The 16,255-nt window shown below is 45.3% G+C and overlaps 1 protein-coding gene across 1 annotated transcript; it reads left to right on the forward strand.

The window, feature by feature from the left end:
• Positions 1-2,805: 2,805 nt before the first annotated feature.
• LOC123395649 lies at positions 2,806-5,865 on the forward strand. The gene is made up of 5 exons (XM_045090673.1): positions 2,806-3,090; positions 3,252-3,329; positions 3,420-3,502; positions 3,621-3,691; positions 4,514-5,865. Exon 5 carries the CDS (start codon positions 4,516-4,518, stop codon positions 5,455-5,457), a length of 942 nt encoding a protein of 313 aa, XP_044946608.1. The 5' UTR covers positions 2,806-3,090; positions 3,252-3,329; positions 3,420-3,502; positions 3,621-3,691; positions 4,514-4,515; the 3' UTR covers positions 5,458-5,865.
• The last annotated feature ends 10,390 nt before the right edge of the window (positions 5,866-16,255 follow it).

Raw genomic sequence — 16,255 nt, forward strand, 5'->3', positions numbered from 1 at the left:
CTCCTTAAACCATGTGACGTAGTTGTTGAACGCAAGTGGACAATGCTCGCGGAGCTGGGATCCTGTTATACTCCTACCTTCCTCCACACTAAGCGCAAACATGGTGACGTACTTCTTATAATGCTTATTCCAATCCATGATCTTTCATTGCCTCCTCCTATCCAACCTACATTTTAAATACCTCATTATTAGCCCGCTCCACACTCAAATGTAGTTGTTTATTGTGCATGTTTTGTTACCTGTGAAGTTGTGCGTCCGTGTCCACCCACTCCGGCGGGTGACCCTGAAACAACCCAAATTGATGCAACACACGATGCGGGAGATGAAAATCAATCGCCCAATTGCATATCAGTGAGCACCGCATTAGCTAAAGATGTTTCCCTGCAAGCACATTGGATTGAGCTGGAACATGTGTGCATCACCAAAGCTAGCTCCGGCACCATATGGCTGTCATTCCACCTACAACACAACACAAAAAGGCACCATTCATGTTTTCCTTTCATTTAGGGGAGTCACGTGAGTGATGTAATGCCAATGTTTACCTGCTCGACGGTAAGCGAATCCATCTTGTATGTATGTATTGCACAATATATTCACATCGCTCCTCACCTCTGATACCACATCCCACTTGTAAGCCCGGGTGGGAAGCCGTACATGGTTGTTGTGGGCATCCCAGGCCTTGAATGTTACCTCTCTAGGGCGTCCAACTTGAAGGCATTCCCAGCTCCATACCGAAAGTAGGAGCATACAACCACCAATTTTGTCGTCTCTTGTAGACCTACGACAAGCTTCGTCCAACTGCAAGTAAATCCAAACATGGATCAGTTAAGGGCAAGAGTGAAAGACAAACAAAAATTTACTACTAACAATTTATTACCTGCCGGTAGAAGTAGGCCAAAGCCGCCGACCCACAGCTGAACTTGTGGTCGAAAACTGTCAACACCTTCAGCCACATCCATTGAGCGTTCTTGCTGCTGTTGTCAACAAAGATAGTCCTAAAGATAACATACCACATGTACACGCGAGCATAAGTCTCATCGGCGTCCTCAGGACAATTCACAAAGTTGGTTGCGATCCAAGTGAAAGGAGCACCGGCTGGGACTCTTTCTTTCTTCTCTCCGTCTGCTGATGACGGCTCTGGAGGAGACATACCAATAAGGGCCTCCATTTATTGGCGCCATCCCTTAGAATCAATGCTCATACAAAGAGGCTTCCCCTCGATTGGAAGGACGGTGATCATGCAAACATCCTGAAGAGTCACGGACACCTCTCCGGTCCGGAGGTGGAAACTATGTGTCTCCGGCCTTCACCGATCCGTAAGCGCGGTGATTGCCACATCGTTCAGGTTGGGCATCGACCGGCTCACAAGCTGAATGAAAGGAAGAAGTCCTGTCTTTTCGATGTACGGTGTGTATCGCTCATCGTACGACATGGAAGTCGATGCCCCGTGAGATCAAATCTTCAGGGGCATACGCTTATGCAAACATAGAAATGAGATGATCACGGTTTGATATTTTCAAATAAACACAAGATATATAAGTGAGATGATTACGGTTTCATATTTCCAAATAAACACAACATATTCTCATTACAATCCCCTTCTCCCACATCAGATAGGCCTGGTGTTCAACGTCATAAGCATCATTCAAAAGCCACACCATCCTATATATTTCAAGAAAATTATGAGTTATACAATACATATTCATCTCAACAAATAACCATCTACTAATATAGGAATACTCATATACTCATCTAACAATTTAAATACTCATCAGCAATTATAAAATCAACAAATATTATAAATTTAGAATCCTAAATACCTATCTACTAATCTAGGAATCCCAAATACTCATCTACTCGTCTAGAAATCCTAAATCGCACTTAACTTCTCGTATAAATTTCGAATCCAAGCACAACAAGGCTCTCATCTTAACTTATACAAATCTGAAAAAGTGAAATATTTTTTGGATAGAAAGATGGAAAATGGAGAAGATTACCTTGTAGAACGATTTGGGGGTACAAATCCACGGATGAAATCCACATATGTGATGGATTTTGAAGAGGGGATTGCGAGGAGGAGAGAAGAAAGCCGCCTCCAGTGTGGAACACCTGCAACGAATGATTGGAAGTGGGGGTGGGAGAGGGCCGGCCCGCGGGTGATAGCTCAATGTGTGGCGCCTAATACCTCGGCGCCACACATTGCTAAGGCTTAGACGCCACACTGCTGAGGGGTGGACTCGGCCACGACACGAGGCGCGAGCGTGGCAGGATGTGTGGTACTTAGGGGTTAGGCGTCACACGATGTAGTGTGGCGCCTGGCTGTCGAACGCCACACAAAAAGGTCAGTTGAGTGAATTTTTTTAAACACGGTTCATTTTGTGAAATACTTTCGTCCACGCATCAATTGCGTCCATTTTGCGAGCTTGTCATGCAGCGTACAGATTACTATTCCACCTTTCGTCTCAAAATTCTTGTCTTAAATCTGGTTAAATAAATGTATCAAAATACTAATACATGACTAAATATATTTATATTTAAATGAATTAAAGACAATAATTTTGGGACGAAGAGAGTAACGGTGTTCTTCAAACTTCAATCGCGGTGCTAGTCTGCTAGAGAGAGAGAGAGAGGTGCAGTCGTGGCCAGCGTGCTTTTCCTTCGCTGTTTTGGGACGTTTGATGCATGCTGATCGGACGGCGGTCGAGCTGGCTGATCCAAGCCTGGGATCAGCCGGCTGCCGCCTAGGCTAGCACAGCCCTTGTTCTCCTCTCTTCCGAATGCTCCTTCCGCCACTCCGACCCCCAAACCCCCACCCCTCTCCTCGCACACAGGCAGCGCCGTGCCACGCCGGGGGCCGGGGCGTCGCCGCGCGCGTGCAAGATGAACCAAGGGCGCTCCACGGTCCAGATTCACATGATGCAGCAGCCTATAAGAACACCCCGCGCTCCCGCCGTTGCGAGCGCCCACCGAAAGAACCGCGAGGAAGCAAGAAGTAGCGGCGGGCCTCCTCGCCGCATTCCACCAAATTTCCCTGTAGGTAGCTCTCCATTGGAGTCGATTAGAACCTTGAATCGGAACAGCTTTCTTGAGGTATGTTCCGATTCTCGCCCGCTCTTCCTTCGTTGTTCGCTGTCCGGTTCCTGATTTGGTCTTTCGCCAAGAAATCGAGGCGTGCTTGTCTCTAGTTTGTCGATTCGTTTGCCAGATTCTATGAAGTTTTTGCTAATCCATTCTTCACATTCTCGTTTCAGCCTGCGAGCTCTTGCCTTTCCTCACCAATTTGGTCGCTTCCCAGTTCTTGGAAGGGGCCCTGCAAGCGAAGCCTGAAGGTACGAATCCCGTGTCTATCTCGATTCAGTTACTCCGATTGTTTGTGCAGTATCTGTTTTTAATGTGTATGTTCAATCTCCATTGCGCAGTTTCCACCGTGATTAGCAGCTAGTCAGCGTCTTTTGCCAGTTATCTGAAGAAGCGGATTGAGCAAACAAGAACTGCTTTCATGGTGTGCTCCAAGTCTTGCATTCTTGTTCCTTTGCCAAGAGTTCAATAAGGGCTTGACTCTGGTTTTCCTGATTCGATGAGTTTCTTGCTGATACATTTACTTTCTCTTCTTGTTCCAGTCCTCAGGTTCTTGCTTTTCCTGACCAATTCGATCGCCTGCCATTTTTGCAAGAAGCCTCGAAGCCTTCAGGTACGACTCTTTTACCATGTCTCGCTAGCTACCGCCTAGTGATTGGTAGATGAAGTTCCTGTCTTCGCTGTGAATGCAAGAATGCTTGAAATACAGAAAGAAACAGAGAGGGGGGCTCATCCGAGAACCAAGTTTCAGTTCATGTATGTTTGTGATGCAATGATCGTGTGTCAGTTCTTGGTATGTTCTCTGAAGGAAAAAGTGTTCTGTGCGGAGAAAAGTTTGATGAGATTGAATTAATGTGTCCGGTGCAGTACTTGACGCAATCGATTGGATGAATTTTGGTGTGTCCATTTGCTTTGTTGGTGTTTTGCCGAGCAAGTTTCTCGCTATTGCCGAGGATTTTCATTCAGCCTCATCTTTTAGTTTACTAGATATATGGCTTTTGTTTGTTTCAAAGAATGCCTTGCTTATACGATGCATTCATAATTACCAAATGATTGCTATGATTCAGAAATGGCCCTCAACACAAGATATGCAGCATGCGTGGAAAAAATATGCCACTTCCATAAATTTCCACAAATTTATATGATTGTTGTTATTGCTAGTAGGGTGCTATCTGTAGGCTACTCCCTCCGTTCCTAAATATAAGTCTTTTTAGAGGATGTATAGAGACATACTTTAGAGCATAGATTCATTCATTTTGCTTCGTATGTAGTCTCTAGTGAAATCTCTAAAAGACTTATATTTAGGAACGGAGGGAATATCATTTAGGATATTTCCACAGTTGCTGCTTCCATGGGTTTGCTTCTTCTTTTTTCCAATCCTAAGTCCACTGAATTTTCTATGACGTGCCCTTACTGTAAGTGTGCTGTGTTTCAGAAATGGAAAAGAAGTGCAGCACCTGTGGCAAGACCTACAAAAATATACATGTTATTAAAGGCCACAGGAGGATATGCAAGTCCCCCAAGGATCCTGAGCAAAATGCCGCAAGACAGGAAGAGGCTTCAAGCAGTGTCGGCGATATGAAAGATCCGCTTAATTTTGATATAAAAAAGCGGCCACGGAGTAGCCGGGGTGCAGCGAAGGAGATGGGTGGTGGAAATGAAGCCCCCCCGTCGCAAGAGGAGATAGAGGCTGCAGAGGGGCTTATCCTTCTCCAGTACCCACGTAGCAAGGATACATCTTCTGATAATGAACCGGGAATTGATTATTCAGGTGTTGAATCAGCTGGTGATAACTCTGATGCTATTGATAATTCTGATGCGGTGCAAGAGGACACCCCGATGCAGAGGTTATATGGTGGGCTGATTCTGTATGCATTCTGGGATATAGTATCTAATAGAAACTCAGCTTCTGTGGATATCTGTGGAGGTACTGAAAAATGTGGAAATGAAGCCCTTTTGTTAGAGGAGACGGAATTGATTTACAATGATGATGGTCAAGGGCTGGTTGATTGTCCTGAAAATTCTGTTGTGGTGGAGCCAAAACGGCCCAAGTTTAATCTCATGGTTTCTGACAGCAGTGACAACCCAGCTGCTGATGATGCTCAAGGTGGCAACAAGGATGCGTCGGGGTCTGGCACGCCGAAGCTGAAACAGACATCTCTGACGGAGCCAATGGCCACAGGCGCGGATCGGGAACAAGAACAGAAGTCAGGTGTCTTAGATGCTTCCCTACCTCTCGATACAACCTCTGTTGACCAATCAGGAACTAACAGTCCAGGTGACGAATCAGCTGCTGATACTTCAGATGAGGTGCGGAATTCCATGGTGCAGCTGCAGGTCGCACAAGGTTTCCTGGATCTAAGAAACTCCACAGATTAGTGGCGATGAGGTCCCCGTTGCAGTGCAGTGCAGTGAAAGAGGATGTACAGCCGAGCACACTGCCATGAGGGTCAAGTCTGAACCGTAACCATGAGGGACGGTTCAGTGTGAGCCTATACCGGATATCGTGTCTTGAGTCGATGAGATTTCTTGACTCGCTGGTTCCATCACCCTGAAACCAAAACTCAGTTTTCTTGTTTACTGGTAAATAGTTACAGGTTACGATACTGATACTTTTGCCTAATGGCGAAATCATTGCGTGATTGCTTCTATGGTGAAGCAGTTTTGTCCAGTTACATGCAATGGATTTTTTCTAGTTCTGCTGTATACTTTGTTTGTTTCTGTACATGCTGATATCTTGATAACATTGCTTGCCTCTGGTTCATAAGTGAATATGGTTCATGTGGAGTATTGGTTAGCAAATATGGCGTGACTTTTTTTTTTTTGCTAGTTGCTCTTTTTGTTGATATATTCATATTTTTGCTCATGAATCGCCTCTTAAATGTTAAGATCCTTGTGCATGTATATGTTCTTTGGTGCAGTTAGCGTTTGAAAGTTTGTGGATGGCGTGTGGGGAATTTTGTCCATGGTCTTGTGCGTTGGAACTGAAAGTCTGAAACTATAATACAGGAATTTGGTCGCTTTGCATGCTTGGATGATCATGAGTTTATTATCGATGTGATTGCGCTGTTCTCCTCTTCAGTCATTTCGCGTCTCACCAACTTAACAGATTCACTAAACTTGGCGATGTTAGAACTTTTGTGTAATGGACTTTATGAGTGTGTAGTTTCGGCATTCTGAACATCAACTCAGGAACATCACCCTGACGACGAAGTGGATTTCGAAGCTCTTTTTAGGAGGAGCAGGGTTTGTGGAAGAAGTTGATCTTCGCAAAGCATGCGGGCACCAAGGACATCTTTTCTTGCTCAGAGGCAGGGAGAATCCCACTTCTAGAAAAAGCCTTCACCAAACCCCAGCTTTAGGATAGAGAAGGTTCTGATTGGACTGGTGGTGGCAAGGCGCTGGTCTACTCAAAGACAGGGTCGGAGTTAGGACTTGAGCATGAGGGCAAAGAAGTCACATACATAGCCATCATATATATTGTATATAAAAGATGATTATAGAAGTTTATACAATTAAAAGAAAATGAAACTTTTGTTAGCTCAAATATAATAGACCACTAAACCTATCAAACAACTCAACAGTATCATTCTTGAAACATAACAAACAAATAATAATAATAATAAACCTTATAGTTATTATCTTAATGCATAGTTGTGTTATACTCCCTTCATTCTAAAATAAATGCCGTGGTTTTAGTTCAAGATATACTTTTAGAATTTGTACTAACCAATACACTAATAACATTTCCTAGTAATTTGTATAGTCTAATTGTATTTTGGATATACCTTGAGATTTCAGTCTAGCCGTAACAACATGAGCCGTGAGATGGTGATGTTATCTATGAAGATACTAACAGCTTCAGGGATTAGATTCGGTACCAAAGCTGAATCTCGAATCTGAAACAAACAATTATTTTGAATTAGCATTTTTTAGAACGAAGGCTAAAAAAGATACATGTTTTGAATTAATGAAGCCAATAACCGGGTAGGAATCACATCGATCAACAACTTGCAACAAAAACAAATACAAGTGCTTACAGACGGCTCACAGACCAAGACAAGACCTCTAAAGATGGAAGTGAAATATGTTGGGAACGTCGCATGGGAAACAAAAAATTTCCTACGCGCACGAAGACCTATCATGGTGATGTCCATCTACGAGAGGGGATGAGTGATCTACGTACCCTTGTAGATCGTACAACAGAAGCGTTAGAGAACGCGGTTGATGTAGTGGAACGTCCTCACGTCCCTCGATCCGCCCCGCGAACAATCCCGCGATCAGTCCCACGATCTAGTACCGAACGGACGGCACCTCCGCGTTCAGCACACGTACAGCTCGACGATGATCTCGGCCTTCCTGATCCAGCAAGAGAGACGGAGAGGTAGAAGAGTTCTCCGGCAGCGTGACGGCACTCCGGAGGTTGGTGATGATCTTGTCTCAGCAGGGCTCCGCCCGAGCTCCGCAGAAACGCGATCTAGAGGAAAAACTATGGAGGTATGTGGTCGGGCAGCCGTGAGAAAGTCGTCTCAAATCTGCCCAAAAAGCTCCATATATATAGGAGGAGGGAGGGGGACCTTGCCTTGGGGTCCAAGGGACCCTCAAGGGGTCGGCCGAGCCAAGGGGGGGAGGACTCCCCCCCCAAACCGAGTTGGACTTGGTTTGGTGGGAGGAGTTTCCCTCCCTTCCCACTTCCTCCCTCTTTTTTTTCTTTTCCTTTGATTTCCTTTTCTTGGCGCATAGGCCCCCTTGGGGCTGTCCCACCAGCCCACTAAGGGCTGGTGTGTCTCCCCAAAGCCTATGGGCTTCCCCGGGGTGGGTTGCCCCCCCCCCCCCGGTGAACTCCCGGAACCCATTCGTCATTCCCGGTACATTCCCGGTAACTCCGAAAACCTTCCGGTAATCAAATGAGGTCATCCTATATATCAATCTTCGTTTCCGGACCATTCCGGAAACCCTCGTGACGTCCGTGATCTCATCCGGGACTCCGAACAACATCCGGTAACCAACCACATAACTCAAATACGCATAAAACAACGTCGAACCTTAAGTGTGCAGACCCTGCGGGTTCGAGAACTATGTAGACATGACCCGAGAGACTCCTCGGTCAATATCCAATAGCGGGACCTGGATGCTCATATTGGATCCTACATATTCTACGAAGATCTTATCGTTTGAACCTCAGTGCCAAGGATTCGTATAATCCCGTATGTCATTCCCTTTGTCCTTCGGTATGTTACTTGCCCGAGATTCGATCGTCAGTATCCGCATACCTATTTCAATCTCGTTTACCGGCAAGTCTCTTTACTCGTTCCGTAATACAAGATCCCGCAACTTACACTAAGTTACATTGCTTGCAAGGCTTGTGTGTGATGTTGTATTACCGAGTGGGCCCCGAGATACCTCTCCGTCACACGGAGTGACAAATCCCAGTCTTGATCCATACTAACTCAACTAACACCTTCGGAGATACCTGTAGAGCATCTTTATAGTCACCCAGTTACATTGCAACGTTTGATACACACAAAGGATTCCTCCGGTGTCAGTGAGTTATATGATCTCATGGTCATAGGAATAAATACTTGACACGCAGAAAACAGTAGCAACAAAATGACACGATCAACATGCTACGTCTATTAGTTTGGGTCTAGTCCATCACGTGATTCTCCCAATGACGTGATCCAGTTATCAAGCAACAACACCTTGTTCATAATCAGAAGACACTGACTATCATCGATCAACTGGCTAGCCAACTAGAGGCATGCTAGGGACGGTGTTTTGTCTATGTATCCACACATGTAAATGAGTCTTCATTCAATACAATTATAGCATGGATAATAAACTATTATCTTGATACAGGAATTATAATAATAACTATACATTTATTATTGCCTCTAGGGCATAATTCCAACAGTCTCCCACTTGCACTAGAGTCAATAATCTAGCCCTCACATCACCATGTGAATTACATTGTAATAAATCTAACACCCATACAGTTCTGGTGTCGATCATGTTTTGGCCGTGGAAGAGGTTTAGTCAGCGGGTCTGCTACATTCAGATCCGTGTGCACTTTGCATATATTTACGTCCTCCTCCTCGACGTAGTCGCGGATGAGGTTGAAGCGTCGTTTGATGTGTCTGGTCTTCTTGTGAAACCGTGGTTCCTTTGCTAAGGCAATGGCACCAGTGTTGTCACAGAACAAGGTTATTGGATCCAGTGCACTTGGCACCACTCCAAGATCCGTCATGAACTGCTTCATCCAGACACCCTCCTTAGCCGCCTCTGAGGCAGCCATGTACTCTGCTTCACATGTAGAATCTGCTACGACGCTTTGCTTGGAACTGCACCAGCTTACTGCACCCCCATTAAGAATAAATACGTATCCGGTTTGTGACTTAGAGTCGTCCGGATCTGTGTCAAAGCTTGCATCGACGTAACCTTTTACGGCGAGCTCTTCGTCACCTACATACACGAGAAACATCTCCTTAGTCCTTTTCAGGTACTTCAGGATATTCTTGACCGCTGTCCAGTGATCCACTCCTGGATTACTCTGGAACCTACCTGCCATACTTATGGCCAGGCTAACATCCGGTCTAGTGCACAACATCGCATACATGATAGAACCTATGGCTGAAGCATAGGGGACGAAGCGCATATGCTCTCTATCTTCATCAGTTGCTGGGCACTGAGTCTTACTCAATCTCGTACCTTGTAAAACGGGCAAGAACCCTTTCTTGGACTGTTCCATTTTGAACCTCTTCAAAACTTTATCAAGGTATGTGCTTTGTGAAAGTCCTATCAGGCGTTTCGATCTATCCCTATAGATCTTAATGCCTAGAATGTAAGCAGCTTCTCCTAGGTCCTTCATAGAGAAACTTTTATTCAAATAACCTTTTATGCTCTCCAAAAGCTCTACGTTGTTTCCAATCAGTAATATGTCATCCACATATAATATTAGAAACGCCACAGAGCTCCCACTCACTTTCTTGTAAATACAAGATTCTCCAACCACTTGTATAAACCCAAATGCTTTGATCACCTCATCAAAGCGTTTGTTCCAACTCCGAGATGCTTGCACCAGTCCATAAATGGATCGCTGGAGTTTGCACACCTTGTCAGCATTTTTAGGATCGACAAAACCTTGGGGTTGCATCATATACAACTCTTCCTTAAGGAAACCGTTAAGGAACGCCGTTTTGACATCCATCTGCCAAATTTCATAATCGAAAAATGCAGCTATTGCTAACATGATTCTGACGGACTTAAGCATCGCTACGGGTGAGAAAGTCTCATCGTAGTCAACTCCTGGAACTTGTGAAAAACCGTTTGCCACAAGTCGAGCTTTATAAACGGTCACATTACCGTCAGCGTCTGTCTTCTTCTTAAAGATCCATTTGTTCTGAATAGCCTTGCGGCCCTCAGGTAGTATCTCCAAAGTCCACACTTTGTTCTCATACATGGATCCTATCTCGGACTTCATGGCTTCTAGCCATTTGTTGGAATCTGGGCCCACCATTGCTTCTTCATAATTGGCAGGTTCATTGTTGTCTAACAACATGATTGATAAGACGGGATTACCGTACCACTCTGGAGCAGCACGTGATCTCGTCGACCTGCATGGTTCAACAGAAACTTGAACTGGAGTTTCATGATCATCATCATTAACTTCCTCCTCAACCGGCGTTGCAATGACAGAGGTTTCCCCTTGCCCTGCGCCACCATCCAGAGGGATGAGAGGTTCGACAACCTCGTCAAGTTCTATCTTCCTCCCACTCAATTCTCTCGAGAGAAACTCCTTCTCGAGAAAAGTTCCGTTCTTAGCAACAAACACTTTGCCCTCGGATTTGAGATAGAAGGTGTACCCAATTGTCTCTTTTGGGTAACCTATGAAGACGCACTTTTCCGCTTTGGGTTCCAGCTTTTCAGGCTGAAGCTTTTTGACATAAGCATCACATCCCCAAACTTTAAGAAACGACAACTTTGGCCTTTTGCCATACCACAGTTCGTATGGTGTCGTCTCAACGGATTTTGATGGTGCCCTGTTTAAAGTGAATGCAGCTGTTTCTAATGCATAACCCCAAAATGATAACGACAAATCAGTAAGAGACATCATAGATCGCACCATCTCTAACAAAGTATGATTACGACGTTTGGACACACCATTACGCTGTGGTGTTATAGGCGGTGTTAACTGCGAAACAATTCCACATTGTCTTAAGTGAGCACCAAACTCGAAACTCAGATATTCACCCCCACGATCAGACCGTAGGAACTTGATCTTCTTGTCACGATGATTTTCCACTTCACTCTGAAATTGCTTGAACTTTTCAAATGTTTCAGACTTGTGCTTCATCAAGTAGACATAACCATATCTACTTAAATCGTCAGTGAAGGTGAGAAAATAACGATATCCACCGCGTGCCTCCACGCTCATTGGACCACACACATCGGTATGTATGATTTCCAACAAGTCACTAGCACGCTCCATTGTTCCGGATAACGGAGTTTTAGTCATCTTGCCCATGAGGCATGGTTCGCACGTGTCAAGTGAATCAAAGTCAAGTGACTCCAAAAGTCCATCAGCATGGAGTTTCTTCATGCGTTTTGCACCAATATGACCTAAGCGGCAGTGCCACAAAAATATGGCGCTATCATTGTTTACTCTAACCCTTTTGGTCTTAATGTTATGTATATGTGTATCGCTATCAAGATTCAATATGAACAATCCTCTCACATTCGGTGCATGACCATAAAAGATGTTACTCATAGAAATAGAACAACCATTATTCTCAGACTTAAAAGAGTAACCGTCTCGCAATAAACAAGATCCAGATATAATGTTCATGCTCAACGCAGGCACTAAATAACAATGATTTAAGTTCATCACTAATCCCGATGGTAGCTGAAGTGACACTGTGCCGACGGCGATTGCATCAACCTTGGAACCGTTTCCTACGCGCATCGTCGCTTCGTCTTTCGCCAGCCTTCGTCTATTCCGCAGTTCCTGTTTCGAGTTGCAAATATGAGCAACAGAACCGGTATCAAATACCCAGGCACTACTACGAGAGCCGGTTAAGTACACATCAATAACATGTATATCAAATATACCTGATTTTTCTTTGCCCGCCTTCTTATCTGCCAGATACTTGGGGCAATTGCGCTTCCAGTGACCCATACCCTTGCAATAGAAGCACTCTGTTTCAGACTTAGGTCCAGCCTTGGGTTTCTTCGGCGGATTGGCAACAGGCTTGCCGCTCTTCTTTGAATTGCCCTTCTTGCCTTTGCCGTTTCTCTTGAAACCAGTGGTCTTGCTCACCATCAACACTTGATGCTCTTTACGGAGTTCAGACTCTGCGACTTTCAGCATCGCAAACAACTCGCCGGGAGACTTGTTCATCCCTTGCATGTTGTAGTTCAACACAAAGCCTTTATAGCTTGGCGGCAGTGATTGAAGGATTCTGTCAGTGATAGCTTCTTGCGGGAGTTCAATCCCCAGTTCAGCTAGACGGTTTGAGTACCCAGACATTTTGAGCACATGTTCACTGACAGACGAGTTTTCCTCCATCTTGCAAGCATAGAATTTATCGGAGGTCTCATACCTCTCGATCCGGGCGTTCTTCTGAAAGATAAACTTCAACTCCTGGAACATCTCAAATGCTCCATGACGCTCAAAGCGACGTTGAAGTCCCGGCTCTAAGCCATACAAGACTGCACATTGAACTATTGAGTAGTCCTCCTTACGTGCTAACCAAGCGTTCTTAACATCCTGATCAGCCGTAGCGGGTGGTTCATCTCCTAGCGCAGCATTAAGGACATAATCCTTCTTCCTAGCTTGTAAGATTAGCTTAAGATTACGAGCCCAGTCTACAAAGTTGCTTCCATCATCTTTCAACTTAGCTTTCTCTAGGAACGTATTAAAATTCAGGATGACACTTGCGTGAGCCATGATCTACAACACAAATATATTCAAAGTGGACTTAGACTATGTTCAAGATAATTAGAGTTCAACTTAATCAAATTATATGCTAAACTCCCACTCAAAAAGTACATCTCTCTAGTCATTTGAGTGGTTCATGATCCACTTACACTATCCCAAGTCCGATCATCACGTGAGTTGAGTATAGTTTCAGTGGTAAGCATCCCTATGCTAATCATATCAACTATATGATTCATGATCGACCTTTCGGTCTCATGTGTTCCGAGGCCATGTCTGCACATGCTAGGCTCGTCAAGCTTAACCCGAGTGTTCCGCGTGCGCAACTGTTTTGCACCCGTTGTATGTGAACGTTGAGTCTATCACACCCGATCATCACGTGGTGTCTCGAAACGACGAACTGTAGCAACGGTGCACAGTCGGGGAGAACACAATTTCGTCTTAAAATTTTAGTGAGAGATCACCTCATAATGCTACCGTCGTTCTAAGCAAAATAAGGTGCAAAAAAAGGATTAACATCACATGCAATTCATAAGTGACATGATATGGCCATCATCACGTGCTTCTTGATCTCCATCACCAAAGCACCGGCACGATCTTCTTGTCACCGGCGCCACACCATGATCATCCATCAACGTGTTGCCATCGGGGTTGTCGTGCTACTTATGCTATTACTACTAAAGCTACATCCTAGCAAAATAGTAAACGCATCTGCAAGCACAAACGTTAGTATAAAGACAACCCTATGGCTCCTGCCGGTTGCCGTACCATCGACGTGCAAGTCGATATTTCTATTACAACATGATCATCTCATACATCCAATATATCACATCACATCATTGGCCATATCACATCACAATCATACCCTGCAAAAACAAGTTAGACGTCCTCTAATTTTGTTGTTGCATGTTTTACGTGGTGACCAAGGGTATCTAGTAGGATCGCATCTTACTTACGCAAACACCACAACGGAGATATATGAGTTGCTATTTAACCTCATCCAAGGACCTCCTCGGTCAAATCCGATTCAACTAAAGTTGGAGAAACCGTCACTTGCCAGTCATCTTTGAGCAAAGGGGGTTACTCGTAACGATGAAACCAGTCTCTCGTAAGCGTACGAGTAATGTCGGTCCAAGCCGCTTCAATCCAACAATACCGCGGAATCAAGAAAAGACTAAGGAGGGCAGCAAAACGCACATCACCGCCCACAAAAACTTTTGTGTTCTACTCGAGAAGACATCTACGCATGAACCTAGCTCATGATGCCACTGTTGGGGAACGTCGCATGGGAAACAAAAATTTTCCTACGCGCACGAAGACCTATCATGGTGATGTCCATCTACGAGAGGGGATGAGTGATCTACGTACCCTTGTAGATCGTACAGCATAAGCGTTAGAGAACGCGGTTGATGTAGTGGAACGTCCTCACGTCCCTCGATCCGCCCCACGAACAATCCCGCGATCAGTCCCACGATCTAGTACCGAACGGACGGCACCTCCGCGTTCAGCACACGTACAGCTCGACGATGATCTCGGCCTTCTTGATCCAGCAAGAGAGACGGAGAGGTAGAAGAGTTCTCCGGCAGCGTGACGGCACTCCGGAGGTTGGTGATGATCTTGTCTCAGCAGGGCTCCGCCCGAGCTCCGTAGAAACGCGATCTAGAGGAAAAACTATGGAGGTATGTGGTCGGGCAGCCGTGAGAAAGTCGTCTCAAATCTGCCCTAAAAGCTCCATATATATAGGAGGAGGGAGGGGGACCTTGCCTTGGGGTCCAAGGGACCCTCAAGGGGTCGGCCGAGCCAAGGGGGGGAGGACTCCCCCCCAAACCGAGTTGGACTTGGTTTGGTGGGAGGAGTCCCCCTCCCTTCCCACTTCCTCCCTCTTTTTTCTTTTCTTTTCCTTTGATTTCCTTTTCTTGGCGCATAGGCCCCCTTGGGGCTGTCCCACCAGCCCACTAAGGGCTGGTGTGTCTCCCCAAAGCCTATGGGCTTCCCCGGGGTGGGTTGCCCCCCCCCCCCCCGGTGAACTCCCGGAACCCATTCGTCATTCCCGGTACATTCTCGGTAACTCCGAAAACCTTCCGGTAATCAAATGAGGTCATCCTATATATCAATCTTCGTTTCCGGACCATTCCGGAAACCCTCGTGACGTCCGTGATCTCATCCGGGACTCCGAACAACATTCGGTAACCAACCACATAACTCAAATACGCATAAAACAACGTCGAACCTTAAGTGTGCAGACCCTGCGGGTTCGAGAACTATGTAGACATGACCCGAGAGACTCCTAGGTCAATATCCAATAGCGGGACCTGGATGCCCATATTGGATCCTACATATTCTACGAAGATCTTATCGTTTGAACCTCAGTGCCAAGGATTCGTATAATCCCGTATGTCATTCCCTTTGTCCTTCGGTATGTTACTTGCCCGAGATTCGATCGTCAGTATCCGCATACCTATTTCAATCTCGTTTACCGGCAAGTCTCTTTACTCGTTCCGTAATACAAGATCCCGCAACTTACACTAAGTTACATTGCTTGCAAGGCTTGTGTGTGATGTTGTATTACCGAGTGGGCCCCGAGATACCTCTCCGTCACACGGAGTGACAAATCCCAGTCTTGATCCATACTAACTCAACTAACACCTTCGGAGATACCTGTAGAGCATCTTTATAGTCACCCAGTTACGTTGCGACGTTTGATACACACATAGGATTCCTCCGGTGTCAGTGAGTTATATGATCTCATGGTCATAGGAATAAATACTTGACACGCAGAAAACAGTAGCAACAAAATGACACGATCAACATGCTACGTCTATTAGTTTGGGTCTAGTCCATCACGTGATTCTCCCAATGACGTGATCCAGTTATCAAGCAACAACACCTTGTTCATAATCAGAAGACACTGACTATCATCGATCAACTGGCTAGCCAACTAGAGGCATGCAAGGGACAGTGTTTTGTCTATGTATCCACACATGTAAACGAGTCTTCATTCAATACAATTATAGCATGGATAATAAACTATTATCTTGATACAGGAATTATAATAATAACTATACATATATTATTGCCTCTAGGGCATAATTCCAACAAAATACTACTAACATTGTCAAAGCCAGCCCTCACGTCCCGTGGCGCAGCGGGTCAGATCAGATCTGACCCAACGGCGGAGGCATGGTGGGCTCGGTCTCTGATCAGATATGATCCGACCAGTACGACCTTCATGTGCGGCGGCGA

This window comes from Hordeum vulgare, chromosome 5H, assembly GCF_904849725.1.
Source record: "Hordeum vulgare subsp. vulgare chromosome 5H, MorexV3_pseudomolecules_assembly, whole genome shotgun sequence".
Classification (NCBI taxonomy): domain Eukaryota; kingdom Viridiplantae; phylum Streptophyta; class Magnoliopsida; order Poales; family Poaceae; genus Hordeum; species Hordeum vulgare.

Excerpts from the sequence above, each read along its gene's own strand:
- LOC123395649 (XM_045090673.1), top strand. The coding sequence starts at position 4,516 with ATGGAAAAGAAGTGCAGCACCTGTGGCAAGACCTACAAAAATATACAT.